A 15,376-nucleotide genomic window follows, 5' to 3' on the forward strand; every position below is an offset into this window, starting at 1 on the left:
TGTTCCCATTTGTACGCTGCTGGGGCAGGTGGAAACCCATGTCTCCATGCCCCATACCCATCCTGAACCAAGGAAGTCCCGTCAGCCACCACAGCAAGGTGAGAAGCCATCCAGAACTGGAAGTAAACCCTGAGCTCTGCTGCAGAGCCCCGGGGTTCTGTGTCTCCCAGCTGAGGCACAGCTGGGTCCCAGAGCTGAAGGCTGCTGCTCAAAGGCTCTTGAAGGTAGGGGATGAAGATGGTGGATCTTGTCCAGTTTAGGTTTTACTTCAGCGAGAACAGAGAGCCAGGGACAGCAGGCATATATTTCAAACAAAGTTTTCGTTTTTATTGAATAGAGTAGGTCCAGTAAGCCTGGAGAGTACCTGCAGTGCATCTGCCCGCCCAATCTGGGCCAGGTATGAACCAAACTGGCCCAGAGAGGCGCCTGGCTCCCTGGCCACCACCGTCTCTATCAGGGCCCGCAGTGGTGACCGGCTGGGCCGCAGTGAGTAGGCAAAGGTAGACCAGGTGGCAGGCAGCCCGTATCTTGCAGCTAGGTGTCTAGTGGTACCACAGGTCCCGCTCCCACCTGGTCCGGGCTCAGGGTCCAACAGCAAAATCAGCTCCTCCAGCACCTCGAGCTCTTCCAAAAGGCAGGACAGGGGCTGGGAAGCCAGGTTTGGCAGCTCTGGGAGACAGAAGGAGGGAGGGTGAGGGAAAAGCAGATTGCCTGATTCCCTCCCATCTCCTTGGTGCCTCGCCACTAACCTCTGCTCACGTGTCTCTGCAAAGAGTGTGCCACCCCTGTGCTCCCTACCCCAGATAGCACCAGGGTGCCTGTGGAGAAGGGCCAGGAGAGGCCATAGGTGTTGGGTCTTCCATGAACCGAGCCAGTGTTGGCAGTGGCTTCTCCCTTGGGTAGCCGATGCCTCCACAGAGCAAGCAGAATCACTGAGAAGGTCACAAGCAGGAGTGGAACCAGCACCAAGGGCAGGACAAAGTTTGGTGGAGAGATGTTGCTGTTGGTGGTCCACGACAGACTATCAGTTGCTGGTAAGCTGGGCTCATAGGAGCTACTGTGGTTTGGGTGGTTCAGTATCCTAGTCGCTGAGCAGCGATTTATACCAATGGGCCTCTGGGAACAAAAGAATGGGAGTAGAGTGGGAGGCCACACCCAACTCTTCTCATCCTAACCTGCGGATGATTCAGAGGGGCCAAGTCCCTTCCCAGATCCTGCCCTAAATGTGCCCACCCCCAATCCACCTTATTAACCCAGCTCTTCCTCAATCCCTGATTCAGGCCCCACGGTGTCCTCTTCATGGCGGCTACACCCACTTCTAGATGAGGGCCTGCCCCGCCTCTAGCAGGATAGGGCCCCTCCTGGGCCCTCCCCTCTCCCCAGAGTCTGACATGCACCTCTTTGCAGCGCTGCTGGGTTCTGTTACAGCTCCTGGCCAATGTGAGGGCTGGGGTCCCAGTGCCACAGGGCCTGCAGAGCTCCTCGCGGTCTGGGTTGCACTGGCCAGGAGGACACTTCTTGAATGGATACGTTTCCATATCTCCGACGTCATTGTACCCACAGTTTGTAGAAAACTCCTGATCTAGTGGGACACATGGACTCCAGTGGCGGTAGAGCCTCCCAGCCCTGCCCCTACCCACTTTGGCCCTCATCTCCTTTAGCTCCAGATCCAGCATCCCCAGCACCCAGAATGACATTCCATAAGCCCACAGTCCCATACTCCCATTGTCTGCTAAGACCCACTGACTACCCATTTGCCACTTTCTTAGCATCCTCTCCTCACCAGGGCAGGGCGGCCCAAAACGCCACAGGCAGCTGCTGCAGCACCTGTTGTCTGGGTTCCAGTACTCAAGGCTACAGCAGTACTGGGAAGCTTCCGGTGGCAGAGTCTGGGCCTGAAGCAGCACGGCTGCTAGGAAGAGGCGTGTGGGCACCATCCGGCAGAGCCTGCAGCCTGGGGGACAAGACCACAGCACTTCCGATCAGACCTAGGCACCTCTCCTCTCCTCACTCTGCAGGAAACCCTGGTGGAAGAAGTAAGCAGATGTGGGTGCAAAGAATACTGAAATCCCTTTAGGAGCTGAAAATCTATCCCACCCACTATCACCCACGCAAGCTCCTGGCCCCTTATCAGAGAAATGCCTCAGGTATCCATGTGCCTCTCAGGATCCTGGACCTAGATGAGCCAGTTTCATAGCCTCTGTTGAACCCACGCTCCATTTTCTACCCCTGATGTGAAAATCAGAAGCACTATGAAAAGTCAAGTATTGGGTGCTACCCACTCCTGTCTCAGGGTTGAGAGCATGAAGGAGCCAGCCCTAACTTTCACAGACTCCTTAGCTCCTAGCTACCTCTCCTGCCCTCTGTGGTAGTCAGCTTTTGGTTGCCATAACACCCAAAAGGAGCCACTTAGGGAGCAAGGGAGTTTGTTTTGGCTCAGTTTTGGGGTTCACAATCTGAGCTCTGTATCAGTGAGGGCAGCAAATCGTGGCTCCGACACCATAAGCCAGGAAGCAGCGAGGCTCAGCCAACCTGTCAAACTGCCTTTGCAGAGCGCCACCCAGCAGCAGCGACCTCCCTCCAGGTGGGCCCTCTGACCCATTAGCCAGTGCGCCCAAGGCTTTGGGAAGTGATCCCCCATATGCGGGCCTTTAAGGAACACCCAAGCTGTTAGCCAAAGCATAATAACCACCACAAGCAACCAAGCATCTGCCTCTTAAAAAAAAAGCCTTGAATGCAGGAGCCAGCCAAAGGTATCCCTGGCCCACCAGTGACAAGAGAGTCCTCAGTCCACCAGCTGGCAGCTCCTCCGCAGCAGTTGTGGTCAGCCCTGCTTCCTCTTTTGTCAAATGATGTACGTCTGTGGAGTGGGGGAGGGAAGAGGAGAGAGCTTTTTTTTTTTTTTTCTTAAAGACCCAGAAAACCATTATTTGGGGATAAGGGCCAATACATTCAACCCCAGAACTGAACAAGATGGTCAAAGAGGGGTCTTGGGACGGTGAAGGGACAAGAAGGCTGGAGTCTCAACAGCAGCCATGCAGGTGGTCTGGAGAAAGCCACCTATATTTTTTCTCAGGGTCGATGGCCAGCATGGGACCATGGCAGTGGCCTGCCAACAGAAAGTGAATTGGGCTAAGGCTATTGGCAGTGGGGCAAGCAACGCTGAGGCTTGCCCCTCTGGAATGGAGAGGGCAAAGTGGTACCAGGTTGAGATTTCCAGTAGGTGCTCTCAAGCTGAGTTACAAACAGCAGAATCAGGACCCAGCACGGTAGCCTATTGGCTAAAGTTCTCACCTTACATGCATCAGGATCCCATATGGGCGCTGGTTCTAACCCTGGCAGTCCTGCTTCCCATCCAGCTCCCTGCTTGTGACCTGGGAAGGCAGTTGACAGTTCACAGCTTTGGGACCCTGCACCCGCATGGGAGATCTGGAACAAGTTCCTGGCTCCTGGCTTCAGATTGGCTTAGCTCAGTTGTGGCTAATTGGGGAATGAACCAGCGGATAGAAGATCTGTCTCTCCTCTCAGTAAATCTGACTTTCCAATAAAAATAAATCAATCTTTAAAAAATTGCAGATCCAAGCTGATCCTGGATTTGAGTTTCAGGCTGGTGTGAGGGTTGAAACTGAAGTGTCAGTGTTTAGATGGAACTCAAGCCTGTCTGTAGGAGTCAGCAACTGTGGGATTAGCACCCGATCCTGGCTGCTCCACTTTCAATCGAGCCCCTGCCAATGTGCCTGGAAAGGTCGCAGAGTCCTTGGGTCCATGCACCTGTGTGGGAGACCGAGATGGAGTCATTTGGGAAGTGCATGAAAAGATCCCTCTTTGTATTCAAACAAAGAAAGCAGAAGTCTTGGGACAATGTTTGGAGCTTAGGGTGAAGCTCGTTGTAGAGTGTAGGTGTATATGAGATCTTGTGGGCTGGTCCTGAGGTCCCTGCGCCTAGGGCCCCGCCCATACAGCTGCCGCTGGAGAGTCCGGGAAACGGGTCACAAGCGCATAAAGTTGCAGAAGCCTTCATGGGTACACTTCCTGCGTAGAGAAAGAGACCACTGTCATTGACAGCCCCTCACCACATAAGTCCGGGGCTCCCAGTGCCCGTCCCGTCCTCCTGCCACCATACCCCCCCTCACACTGCTGACAGCATGACTCCTGAAAGTTGGTGATGGGACAGGTCAGCATGCACGGCTTGCCCATGAAGCAGCACTTGTTGAGTTCAGCAACAGAGCACTGTTTCCTCCCTCTGGAACCGGGGATGGGGAAAAGCTGGTGACAGCCAGCAGTTGCACTTGGAATGTCCAGAGGGACAGCTGCGCCGGGTCTCGTTGGTGGCCTTGGGGATGGGATATCCCCACTCCGGGCCCTAAGGTGGAACCAGCAAGCACCTTGATATAAACGTTGCCGACCAGGTGATCCCCCAGGTTGTTGCAGGCGTTCATCTCTCCAATCTCCCCGTACTTCTCCTGCAGTTCTGTGAACACCTCCTCTGGAAGATGGGCAGGTATTCAGCTCAGCTTCAGGTTCCAGGGACACCCAGCCCACCTGTGCAAGCCAGGGTGGGACTTCATCGTCACCTGGAAGAAGCGGTCACAGTGCTCCTGCACCTCCACGTTGCTCATGTGCCCTGGAGGACAGCGGAGGCGGGTAGGCAATCACGGAGTGGCCAACAACAGGAGGCCCTCGCCCTGCCCCTGGCCGCGATCCTTTACAGTGGGCTCCGTATCAGTCAGTTGTGTTCTGTGGGTGTCGATACAAGTTGAGCAGCACTATGGTCTGGACAGAATTTAAAAGGAACAGGGCCTCAGAGGGCTGGGCTGCACGCAGAGTGTGGTGTGAAGGCCGGCGATGGGAGACTGCACCAGGGGAGACCCTGCACCACAGAAGGAGCCGGCAGGTCACCAACCCAGCGGCGATGATTGTGTCTAAGAAAGGAGTACGCCCAGGGATTGATGGACAGCAGGGCGGCAGTCGGCACGTGCAGGGCGTGGCCAGGTTGCTAGGAGACGGATCGGAGGTCGGCGGCGGGGGTGGGGCTTCGACACCGGAAAGGGCGGGGCCTCGGGAATGATGGACGGCACGAAGGCGTTAACTCCTGGGGCTCCGAGCCGGGTCTCACCTGGCTGATAGTCGGTTTCCTGTGAAGCCGGGAGCACGTGTCCCTGTGCCAGCAGACCCCGCTCTTAAATCAAAAAGAAAGCCCTAGAAGAGGTGCAAAGACACGGGTGAACGGAGCCCTGGGGACACCCAACACCCCAGTCACAGCACTCCGAGCCGCACGGCCACCGCGGACTCAGACGCGTACCCCGGCACCCTGAGAGGCCACTCCCCTAGGCCCGATCTCGGTCCTTCTTAGTCCCGAATATCGAAGCCAAATATTCAGCCATATTTTGTTTTTTTTACTCCAAATGTACTTCTCTGACGTCACTTCCGTGGCTCTGGAGCCTTGGGAAATGTAGTTCTAGCTGCCTCCCGAGGCTCAGCGCGCGCTCGGATACACCCTCCCTCCCACCTTGTGCGCCTGCGCACTGCCGGCGCGTGCCCGGCTCCCACAACTCGGCGGCCTCCCGAAGGAGGCGCATGCGCACGGCCACAAGAGACTACAAACAGAGGAACCCGCGGCGTCTCCCGCAAACGTCCACTCTCTTCTTCGTGCTCCTGGCGTCTGCCACTTAAAGATTCAGGCTTGAGTTCTGCCCTCCCACCCCCACCCTGTCCTGACATTCGCGAAGACCCGGCCCCTAAGTCAAGGATGAACCTGGAGCGGGTATCCAATGAGGAGAAGTTGAACCTATGCCGGAAGTACTACCTGGGTAAGGGCCGAGCCCGCGGGGTCCTCGGAGAAGAGAGTGGACGGAGCCCGAGGCAAGACGAAGGCCCCAGCGCGGGATTCCTGGGTGGAGCTTCTAGGGGTTCGCTGGAGGGTCCGCATCGCCATGTGACCCAGTGCGCTCGTTTGTTTTCTCAGGAGGGTTCGCTTTCCTGCCTTTTCTCTGGCTGGTCAACATTTTCTGGTTCTTCCGAGAGGCCTTCCTTGCCCCGGCCTACACCGAGCAGAGCCAGATCAAAGGCTGTGAGTGGAGGGAGGCCTGCGGGAGGGTGTGATGGAGGCTCCCGGGGGCCTGGGAGAGAGGCAGGAGGGGAGGGCTGGTCCCAGCTCCCACCTGTTCTTTACCCCCTTGCAGATGTCTGGCGTTCGGCCGTGGGCTTCCTCTTCTGGGTAATCGCGCTCACCACCTGGATCACCATCTTTCAAATCTATCGGCCCCGCTGGGGTGCCCTTGGGGACTATCTCTCCTTCACCATCCCCCTGGGCACTCCCTGACGGCTCCTGTGCAGGCTGAACACCTGCTGGGCACCTGCTTAGTCCTGCGGGATGAACTGCTCTGCTCTCAGCGCAGCTCCAGCCCCCACACTTGCTTCCCTCTCCCGTGTTCTCTTTTGACACCCTTCCCTCATCCCCCAATAAAATACACCAGTCTTCCCTGTTGACTCCCTGCAATCCTTTGGAGGGTGAAGCATAAAATGGTTATTAATAGATTAAAATATGGGGCCAGTGCCGTGGCTCAACAGGCTAACCCTACACCTTCACACACTAACATACATCCCATATGGGCGCCAGTTCATGTCCCAGCTGCCGCACTTCCCATCCAGCTCCCTGCTTGTGGCCTGGGAAAGCAGCTGAGGACGGCCCAAAGCCTTGGGACCCTGCACCCGCATGGGAGACCCGGAAGAAGCTCCTGGCTCCTCTTCAGTTCGGTTCAGCTCTGGTCATTGTGGCCACTTGGGGAGTGAATCACCAGATGGAAGATCTTTCAGTTTCTCCTCTCTGTAGGTGTGACTTTCCAATGAAAATAAAATTGTAAGGATATTTAAAAATATACAGAGTGCTTACTTTTTTTACCAGGGTTAGTGCTTCATACATTATATGTGTTTTGTTGTTTGGTTGGTACCACTCATAGGAACTTTCAGTAATCCCAACTTTCCTGCTCAGCAAACCTGCTGTACATAGAAGGAGCCAGGAAGCACTGCCACCTCCATTGTCAGAGGCTGCGGTCCTGTGCTACTGGCCGTGAGTTTACCCCTCAGAGTACCCGGATCACGATGCTGGATCCTGAAGTTTCCCGATGTCTGAAGGTACTCGTTGCAGCAGCAGAAGCATTCAAGAGAACCTGAGAAGCCTTTCTTCCCCCTGACCCAAGATCTACTTTTTTTTATTGGAAAGGCAGATTTACAGAAAGAAGGAGAATCAGAGAAAGATTTTAGATCCTCTGATTCACTCCCCAAGTGGCCACAGTGGCCAGTGCTGAGCCAATCCAAAGTCAGGAGCTTCTTCTGGTCCTCCCACATGGGTGTAGGGTCCCAAGATTTTGGGCTGTCCTGCCTACTTTTCCCAGGCCACAAGCAGGGAATTGGAGCAGCTGGGATATGAACTGGCATCATGCTTGAAGGCTTCTCAGATCAGCCAGTTGAGCCTCTGCTGACCTGAGAAGCCTTTCTTGATTAGCCTATTTTAAAAATAGCCCAAGTACCAGCGCGGGAGCCTAGTGGCTGAATTCCTCACCTTACATGCACCAGGATCCCAGCTCTGGCCGTTGCGGCCACTTGGGGAGTGAACCAGTGGACAGAAGATCATTCTCTTCTTCTCTCCTCTCTATATATCTGCCTTTCCAATAAAATAAGTCTAAAAAAAGGAGGGGGGGGGAATTAAAGGACAAATGGTTTTTAAAAAATGTCAGTCTCCTAGAAGGACTCCTGGCTTCTGGCTTCAGAGTGGCTCAGCTCTGTTGTGGCCATTTGGGGAGTGAACCAGCTTCTGATCTTTGTCTCTCTTCTGCCAGTCTCTTTCCAACATTTTACCAATAAAAACAAGCTTTAAACAAAAATCTCAACTTTCATGCTCCGTGTGGTTTTTTTAGGAACTGTTTGATCTGCGGGTTTTCTCTGCAATCACTGAACCGGACAGCTGACTGCAATCCAGGTCTGCCACGTGGGTTGGCAGGACCAGTGAGTGAAACAACCGGTGCCTCCTCTCCGGGAGGAAGGAGAAGCTAGGAGCTGGCATCAGGAGCTACGAATGGAACCCACGCCCTCCGATAAGGGGTGTGGCATGGGCTTCCTCAACCACTAGACCAAACCCCTGCCCCCTCTGGCTGCAGTCTTCATCCTATCACATTTCACTTAAAATGTTTTACTTAAAATGTTTTACTTGCTTAGATGCTTGCATTTTTCTTGTTACCTGAAAGGCAGAAAGAGAAACTGAAGGAGTTATTCCATTCACAGGTGAAATTGGTGCAGGTAGAAGCCTGGAGGCAGGAATTCAAGTCTTCCAAGTCCTCTGCCTCTTAGTGTGAACCCCAGTATGTTTATCCTCTATCCTCTAAAACAAGTTCATTAGGGCAATAATTCTTTATCTGTTTTCTTGACTGTTTTGTCCCAAGGGCCTAGACTACTGTGTAGCAGCACCTTTACAAAAGTTTGCTAAATGACTGGGATTTGTGCTCAGAAGGAAACCAGCTTTTAGTTAAATCCTGTAAACAGGTAATCTGGTATTAAACCTAACACTACAAGTCCCAGAAGGCTTCGCGATGGCCCATCAATCGTCTCCCGAAGTGCCCCGCGCAGCGCAAGACCGTTTCCTACACCTCGTAGAGAGCTTTCAGAGTTGATGTCGGTTTGTTTCCGGAAATGACACCCTCCAGGAAGGTGGGGCTTCAGCCTGGGAGTAGAAGGCGGCAGCTGTTTATTTGTCAGGGCGCTGGATTGACAGCTGCTTTGATTAATAGAGAAGAGCAATTACCCGACGGGTCCGCCCACAGAAGGCGAGGGTGGAGTGGCCGCGGTGGCCGTAGCAGTCGCAGCTGGACATTTCTCCGGCCCGGTCGGTTGTTGGTCCGCAACTTGCCCTCTGCGTCTCCCCGCCTGCCCCGGGCCGTGATCGGATTCCCTACGCTCTGTTGTGCCTTTCCGATCCACTTAGCCAGATCCCGGACCCAAGCCATGTTCCCAGTGAAGGTGAAGGTGGAGAAATCAGGTGAGGACCCCGAGTTCGGGGACCTGTTTGGAGAGCACCGGGCTGGTGTGGGTGTTGGATGATCGCGAAAAGGCGGACTGTCGCTGTCCGGAGCCTCGGTCTTTGCCGCCACCTTCCTCTCCTGCCTGTGCTGCAAGCAGCTTGGAGGGTGAGTGGTGCTGGTTCAGCTAAGACCAGAGGATTCCTGAGCCGCTAATTCTGGGCAGGTTCCTTTTCTTTTCCCTATTTCCACTCTTGGCCATGAGTCAAGCATTGTGTCGTGAGCAGGAACTCTGAATCCTCATAATCACTACATTCCAAGAGCCCTAGCAGGTGCAGTAGGTGGGCAAATTTAAGCTCAAACCAAGGAAAGTATTTGAGGCTGCAGCTGGGGCAGGAGGGAGAGACACAGAAACCAAAAACCAAAGGCTAGGAGTAGGATGAAGTAGGGATTTTAGGTTATGTGGGATGAGACAAAGCTGAAGTGGGGAAAGAAGGCTGTGTGAGGAAAGAGTCCACCGAAGAGCACTGGACTCTCGGTGCCAAAGACAGAAGAGGTGGTGGGGAAAGGGTTTGGCCGGGGGGTGCCGCGGAGCAGTGGAGGGGGCAGGTTCGGCTGTGGTGGTCCTTGAAAGATTGCTCGTGGCTGCCTTGTAGGGAGGAGACGGAGGCTTAGGGTTCATGGGAGGAATGCACAGGGCTCAGGTGGGAACAGGTGGAAGGGGCATTCTTTTTTGTTTTTGCAAGGGGTGTTCTTAAGACCAAGTGGACAGGCTGGGGTGGTGGAAGGGAGCACCCTTTTGGAAAGCGTGTCCCTAAGGAGGGATAGGTTTAGAGAGGACCAGCTAATGGGCAGGAGGAGTCCAGGGGGAGGTGCGTTGGAGACCACAAGATTGCCAAGTTGGGGTTCGGAAAAGAAGGGGGGTGGGGCCGTTGGTGCCCTCCACCCTCAGCATGCTCACGCTAAGGCTTCCGTCCTTGTCCCCTTCAGGAAGTCCCCAGGGCTGGCCAGGTATATGTCCTTGGGGCCTTCCAGCTTCAGACTGAACTCCTTGGGAAAAGGGAAAGCAAACGCCTCCTGGGACAAGAAAGAATATTTATAACGTCTTCACTTGGTTCAGTGTTGAGTTGTTTCCTGCTGATGCAAAAGGTGCCTGGCAGTCAGGGCCCAGGATGTGCAGGGGGAGGGGCAGGGAGGCAGTCAGCTAAAGGACATTTTGGATACAACTTCCCCACTTGTCAGTTATGGGCTCCCTCAGATTTCAAATACCACTCAGCCGTGCAGAGCAGGTCTGCGTCCTGATGCTCTGTCCAGTTGGAGCCTCTGCCTTATGTCTCAGCTTTGGAAGCAGACAGGCTGGGTTCGGAGCTCTCGCTGTAGGGTTTGTTCTCAGTGTAACTTGGGGCATCCCTGAACCTCAGTTTCTTCATCCAAAAGGGGAGAGGAAGGTAACAATCCCATTGACCTGCTTGACTTGTGAGAATTCAGGGCGTTACTACTATATGTGGAATGGTTCCTGGCACATAACAAGCATTCCGTATCATTCCAATTCTAGCATGTGTGTTGCCGAAGCGAGCACATAATAAGCATTCTGAAGGTGTTACTTTTTATTTTCCTGTCGTTGATTCTGACTTTTTGAGCCTTGCAGCAGTTTTAGCAGGTAGATGACATGTGTTTGAAGAGGAAATGGGCCAGTGTGGGCAGGTGACACGCTTTACCTCGGGTAACACTGGGGACACCTGTAACAGCTCCAAAGCTCAGAGTTCTCGCCCTTTACTCCAGTTCCTGCCCACTGTGCCCTTTCTACACATCTGTGCACGGCCGGAGGATTGGCTTGGGCAGAGGAGATGCCTGGTAGGCCAGCCAGGCACTACATCCTTGGGCCCTGTGGCCTGATGCCCACTGGGCCTCCTCTCTCTCTGCCCCCAGAGTTGGAGATGGCCAAAGCCCGGAACCAGCTGGATGCCGTTCTGCAGGGTCTGCTGGAGAAGAGTCATATGGACAGGTTGGGACTGGGTCCAGGGTGGGGTGAATTTGAACCCTGTCTTGCTGGGTGGGTCTCAGGGGAAGGCAGCCAGTGGCCAGGTCACTTGGAGTCCCCCCACGCTGGCCCTCTGGAATCCCGAGCCAACAGTTCTTCTTTGTTCCCAGAGAACGGTTGGATGAGGAAGCTGGGAAGACCCCCTCAGACACCCAAAGCAAGTATGCGGTTTTGTCTTTTAGGGGGGATGGAACCTGGATCTGAGGGTTGTGATGGGTAACTTGTTCCCACGCCACTCTGCCCTGTGCATCTGTCCCTGTCCCTATGTACAGCGATGCTACATGGGGATATGGGCAGGGGCACAAGGCCCAGGTTGGCAGCCTAACCCTGGTGCCTTATGGAGAGTGGACAGTGAGCAAGCATTTGTTTGGGGGTCAGCCTACTGGAGCCCTCTCTTTCTCTCTCTCTCTGTCTCTCTCCCCACAGGGATTGCTCCATTGCAGCCACTGGCAAAAGGTAAAGCAGTAGGAACCCCAGCCAGCTTGAGACAGGATCCTGGCCCCTCCCCAGGCCCTGACACCTCCCCTCCCCACACAGGCCATCTGCCCGTTTCCCGCACCAGCGGAGGAAGAAGAGGAGGGAGATGGATGATGGGCTGGCTGAGGGGGGCCCACAGCGCTCCAGTGAGTAGGCAGTGTTGCTGGAGGGTGGGGCAGAGAGTGGCAGGGAAGGGGCTGCGGGGGGAATCCACGAGGATGCTCACATCCCATCCCCCGCCCCCTGCCACAGACACCTACGTGATCAAGCTGTTTGACCGGAGTGTGGACCTGGCCCAGTTCAGTGAAAACACGCCGCTCTATCCAATCTGCCGTGCCTGGATGCGCAACAGTCCCTCCGTGCGCGAGCGTGACCGCTCGCCCAGTTCGCCCCTGCCCCCTCTGCCAGAGGATGAAGAGGTGGGACGGCAGCTGGGAAGGCCGTGGGTAGACGTGATCTCTCCCACACCACCTAAGTTAGTGGGGTGGACAGGCATAGGTCCTGATGTCCCGACCATATGCTGGGCCAAGTAAGGCATACAGATGTGCATCCTTAAGCTGCAGATGTGGAGAAGGGCCCCTACGGCAAGCAGGCACCTGGCCCAAGGCAGAGGGAATGGGGCTTCCTGGCAGAGAGTGTGATCGCCAAGATGAAGGGTCCCTTAGAGCTGTGCAGCTGAGTGGGCTGTCGGTAGAGGTGGTGTGGCCATCTGGCCTGGAGGAGAGAGGAGGAAGGATGAGGGACTGTGTGGCGTCTGGCTGGGGATGGTAGACCAGGATCCCTAGGATGTACGGGGTGACCTTTCTATCAAAGGGGGCAAAGGACAGGAATCCCCAAAGCAGATACGGCTTCTTGGCCTGGGGAGTCATAGAAAGGGGTCCCCTTGTGATACCTGTGTGACCCCTCAGGAGTTCCTGAGAGGCAGACATGGCCCCCTGGGCTGACAGGTGTAAATGGCAGTATGAGGGCAGGCCTGGGTGACCAGGGAGGAAATGGTCAAGAGACCTGATTCCAGGCTGATGAGGTGCCAGCCCTTCAGGCATGGGTCCCTTGGGCAGAGCAGGAGGCTGGATCGCAGACTCCTAGCCCTCCCCCCTCCCTCCCTCCTGCGCCCGTATCCCAGGGTTCAGAGGCCGCCAACAGCAAGAGTCGGGATGTGTACAAGCTGCCTCCGCCCATGGCCCCTGGGCCGCCTGGAGATGCCTGCTCCTCCCGCGTTCCATCCCCACTGCAGCCTGAGACCCAGGGCTCCCCAGACCATGAGGTAGGCCGGCCCAGGCTAAGGGGACCTTTCTGAGGGTTGGGAAGGCTCAGCCACCCAGCCCGGCTTCTCTGTACACAGACTTCAGAGCCGGAGCCTTCACACTCCACACTCATTTACCGCAATATGCAGCGCTGGAAACGCATCCGCCAGAGGTGAGCAGCCTCCAGCCTGCTTGGCCTGCCCCTGCCTTGGCCTTCGTGGCCTGTGCTAAGTCCTCCCTCTAACTGACCAGGTGGAAGGAGGCCTCTCATCGCAACCAGCTTCGTTACTCGGAAAGCATGAAGATCCTTCGGGAGATGTACGAGCGGCAGTAATGTTCCCAGGTCCCTTCTGCTCCCTCTCCCCTCCCCCAATAAACATTCCTTGACTGCACACTGGCCTTCGCTCCCCCCACGCATCCTGCCCAACCCAGATATAGACAGTTGGCACAGCTCTAGCCTGTTTATTGAAGGGGGCAAGCCTTGGAGAGGAGTCGGGATCAGGCGGCAGGTGGGTACTGCAAAGAGGACAAAAGGTCGCAGGAAACCATAGTGGTTGTTTGTTGGGGTCTGGACAAGACAGTGTGGTGGGTAGTGTGGGGAAGGAGCTGCCCAGGATATCTTGTTGGAGATCTGGGAGTCAGAGCTACTGGAGGGCATGGGGAGGAGTCCCAGGGCACTTATGCAGTCTGGAGAGCTTGAGGGGTGTCTGTACAGTTTGAGGCTTGGGGTGCTGGTTGGATTAGGATAGGTCTTTCCAGGTGGACAGTCAGGGATTCATTCAAGAGCCTGGGGTTTAAGTCAGAAATGGGCTGCAGGAGGGTGGGCCATCTAGTGGGGTGTGTGGGAGGGTCCTGAAGCCTGGGAACACACTGGCTGGGGGATTATGCTGGGCTAGCCTAGGGTCTGGGCGGCGCCATCTACACTGCAAAGACTGAGGATGGGATGTGGGGTGTCTTTATGGAGTGGTTAGGAGAAGTTGAGTGGGAAGTGCCAAGTTAGTGGGGTCAGTGCAGATGCGAGACTGTAGGGAGTGAGGGGCTGGGGTCGGATAGTGGGGGTGTGGGTGTCATCTAGGGTGAGGGGGCAAGGCAGGCTTCTTGATTTTGTCGGGAATGGTCGGCGTGCTTGGGATTTCTGGCTGGGCGGAGTCAGATTAAATCGGCTTTAAGAGCAGGAGCCCCAAGAGGCTCCTCGGGTTCAGGCATGCCTGAAAGCCCTACTTGGCGGCAGGTGCTGGCGGCAGCGGGGCCTGCGCAGACGCTGGTGCAGCCTGGATGGACAGTACGCCCTCGGGTGATAACGCAGATGTCACGGCGTTAGGGTCCACGCCCGGTGGCAATCGGTAGCGGCGGTGGAACTCGCGTGCGATGAATCCGTGCTCGTCCTGGATCGCACACACAGGCGTGAGCGGGCCCGGGCCCGGCTCAGCAGCCCGCCTCCGCCCCGCCCCCACCGGCGGGCTCACCGGGCGCTCCTCGTGGCGGGCGTGCACCTCCACGTGGTCACCAACCACCTTGACAGCAATCTCCTCCGGCGAGAAATGCTTCACGTCCAGCAACACCGAGAAATGCCCGGGGTCCGACGGCGCCTGCGCACAGCCAGTGCGGGGGGCGGAGCCGTCAGGGGGCGGAGCCGTCAGGGGGCGGGCGGGGCAGCTCCGGACCCCGGGAGCTTCCACCCGGCACTGGGGAGACTCTTCTCCTTCCCAGAACCTCCGAGAACCTCTTTGTCTGGGATTCCCGGATCCCCTCACACGGGGTCACCGACTCCCTCTGTCTCTCCTGTCCTAGGGTCGCCCGGAGCCCTTTTCCCCACCTCTGCCAGGCTGCGGTGTCCCAGGCTCCCGAGCCCTCCTCAGCTGCGTGCTCCGCAGTGGCGTGCCCTTCCTCCACATTCTTAGGGTTCCAAGCTTCCTTCAGAGCCACCACGGACACCCCTCAAAGGGACTTTCTAGCCTCCCACGCCCCCTCAAGGCTGGTTGACACCCTCATCTCTGTCTCTCTTACCCCTCCCTCCCCCGCCCCGGCCACAGAGAATCCCCACCCGCTTCCTCTGAGATTCCTCTGAGCCGCCAACTCTTGTTCCCAAGTCAACAACGTTCCGGCTCCTCTCTCAGGGTGACCTGGACCCCAGGCCTTGGGAAGTGGTCCTTGCCGCCCTCCCTCCCCAGGCCTGGCACCTGAGAGGTGGGCAGCGCCACGCTGGGCGCGCGCAGATAGTAGGGGGCGAAGGCGGCAGGGCAGAGCGAGGCCAGCTCGGCCTCAAGCAGCCCCTCGCCGAAGCGCTGATCAAAGAGGCGTCCCGGTGCAGAAAATCCAGGCAAGGGAGCCGAGGCGCGGCGCAGCCAGGTCGGCTGCACGGGCACCGGGATCTCCATCCTGCTCCGCCGCAGTCCCTTGCCTGTGCAGCCACGCGCCTTTATAGCTCCGGGTGCCGGCCCGTCGGCGGGCCTCCCAGGACACCGGGACCATAGCCAGACCTGGCTACTAAGGCAGCCTTATTTAGAAACCCCAACAATGACTTGGCCATTTCCTCAGGGCCCGCTGGGTGCCCGGTGAAGGCCGCAGGGAAGCTGTCACTGACACCCTCCCCAACCCCCAAC

The 15,376-nt window shown here is 56.5% G+C and overlaps 4 protein-coding genes across 4 annotated transcripts; 2 read left to right on the forward strand and 2 right to left on the reverse strand.

Moving 5' to 3' along the window:
* Positions 1–307: 307 nt before the first annotated feature.
* On the reverse strand, positions 308–2,735 carry IGFLR1 (IGF like family receptor 1). Its single transcript, XM_058674858.1, has 4 exons — positions 1,784–2,735; positions 1,398–1,582; positions 750–1,116; positions 308–669 (listed from the first exon to the last, which is right to left on the reverse strand). The coding sequence occupies exons 1-4, from the start codon at positions 1,935–1,937 to the stop codon at positions 308–310; spliced, it is 1,068 nt and encodes a 355-aa protein (XP_058530841.1). The 5' UTR covers positions 1,938–2,735.
* A 2,869-nt stretch (positions 2,736–5,604) lies between these two features.
* On the forward strand, positions 5,605–6,481 carry PSENEN (presenilin enhancer, gamma-secretase subunit). The gene is made up of 3 exons (XM_004595047.4): positions 5,605–5,810; positions 5,966–6,070; positions 6,183–6,481. The coding sequence occupies exons 1-3, from the start codon at positions 5,750–5,752 to the stop codon at positions 6,320–6,322; spliced, it is 306 nt and encodes a 101-aa protein (XP_004595104.1). The 5' UTR covers positions 5,605–5,749; the 3' UTR covers positions 6,323–6,481.
* Positions 6,482–8,629: 2,148 nt separating this feature from the next.
* LIN37 (lin-37 DREAM MuvB core complex component) lies at positions 8,630–13,165 on the forward strand. The gene is made up of 9 exons (XM_004595046.2): positions 8,630–9,031; positions 10,941–11,016; positions 11,163–11,213; positions 11,479–11,508; positions 11,590–11,675; positions 11,782–11,948; positions 12,653–12,793; positions 12,872–12,945; positions 13,026–13,165. Exons 1-9 carry the CDS (start codon positions 8,686–8,688, stop codon positions 13,105–13,107), a joined length of 1,053 nt encoding a protein of 350 aa, XP_004595103.2. The 5' UTR covers positions 8,630–8,685; the 3' UTR covers positions 13,108–13,165.
* Positions 13,166–13,219: 54 nt separating this feature from the next.
* On the reverse strand, positions 13,220–15,181 carry HSPB6 (heat shock protein family B (small) member 6). The gene is made up of 3 exons (XM_004595045.2): positions 14,954–15,181; positions 14,240–14,362; positions 13,220–14,158 (listed from the first exon to the last, which is right to left on the reverse strand). Exons 1-3 carry the CDS (start codon positions 15,149–15,151, stop codon positions 13,991–13,993), a joined length of 489 nt encoding a protein of 162 aa, XP_004595102.1. The 5' UTR covers positions 15,152–15,181; the 3' UTR covers positions 13,220–13,990.
* Between the last annotated feature and the right edge of the window lie 195 nt (positions 15,182–15,376).

The sequence above is a fragment of the Ochotona princeps genome, chromosome 16 (assembly GCF_030435755.1).
Source record: "Ochotona princeps isolate mOchPri1 chromosome 16, mOchPri1.hap1, whole genome shotgun sequence".
In the NCBI taxonomy this organism is placed as follows: Eukaryota; Metazoa; Chordata; class Mammalia; order Lagomorpha; family Ochotonidae; genus Ochotona; species Ochotona princeps.

What these genes read in the sequence shown, in the direction of transcription:
- IGFLR1 (XM_058674858.1), bottom strand. Translation starts at nt 1,937, where the DNA reads ATGGTGCCCACACGCCTCTTCCTAGCAGCCGTGCTGCTTCAGGCCCAG. An exon ending in TTTTGGGCCGCCCTGCCCTG is followed by an intron (nt 1,583 to 1,783) that starts GTGAGGAGAGGA and finishes GTGTCCCACTAG; the next exon opens with ATCAGGAGTTTTCTACAAAC. An exon ending in GCAGAGACACGTGAGCAGAG is followed by an intron (nt 670 to 749) that starts GTTAGTGGCGAG and finishes TCTGTCTCCCAG; the next exon opens with AGCTGCCAAACCTGGCTTCC.
- PSENEN (XM_004595047.4), top strand. Translation starts at nt 5,750, where the DNA reads ATGAACCTGGAGCGGGTATCCAATGAGGAGAAGTTGAACCTATGCCGG. An exon ending in ATGCCGGAAGTACTACCTGG is followed by an intron (nt 5,811 to 5,965) that starts GTAAGGGCCGAG and finishes TTGTTTTCTCAG; the next exon opens with GAGGGTTCGCTTTCCTGCCT. An exon ending in GCAGAGCCAGATCAAAGGCT is followed by an intron (nt 6,071 to 6,182) that starts GTGAGTGGAGGG and finishes ACCCCCTTGCAG; the next exon opens with ATGTCTGGCGTTCGGCCGTG.
- LIN37 (XM_004595046.2), top strand. Translation starts at nt 8,686, where the DNA reads ATGACACCCTCCAGGAAGGTGGGGCTTCAGCCTGGGAGTAGAAGGCGG. An exon ending in GAGAAGAGTCATATGGACAG is followed by an intron (nt 11,017 to 11,162) that starts GTTGGGACTGGG and finishes CTTTGTTCCCAG; the next exon opens with AGAACGGTTGGATGAGGAAG. An exon ending in AGGGCTCCCCAGACCATGAG is followed by an intron (nt 12,794 to 12,871) that starts GTAGGCCGGCCC and finishes CTCTGTACACAG; the next exon opens with ACTTCAGAGCCGGAGCCTTC.
- HSPB6 (XM_004595045.2), bottom strand. Translation starts at nt 15,151, where the DNA reads ATGGAGATCCCGGTGCCCGTGCAGCCGACCTGGCTGCGCCGCGCCTCG. An exon ending in TGGCGCTGCCCACCTCTCAG is followed by an intron (nt 14,363 to 14,953) that starts GTGCCAGGCCTG and finishes GGCTGTGCGCAG; the next exon opens with GCGCCGTCGGACCCCGGGCA. An exon ending in CCCGCCACGAGGAGCGCCCG is followed by an intron (nt 14,159 to 14,239) that starts GTGAGCCCGCCG and finishes TGTGCGATCCAG; the next exon opens with GACGAGCACGGATTCATCGC.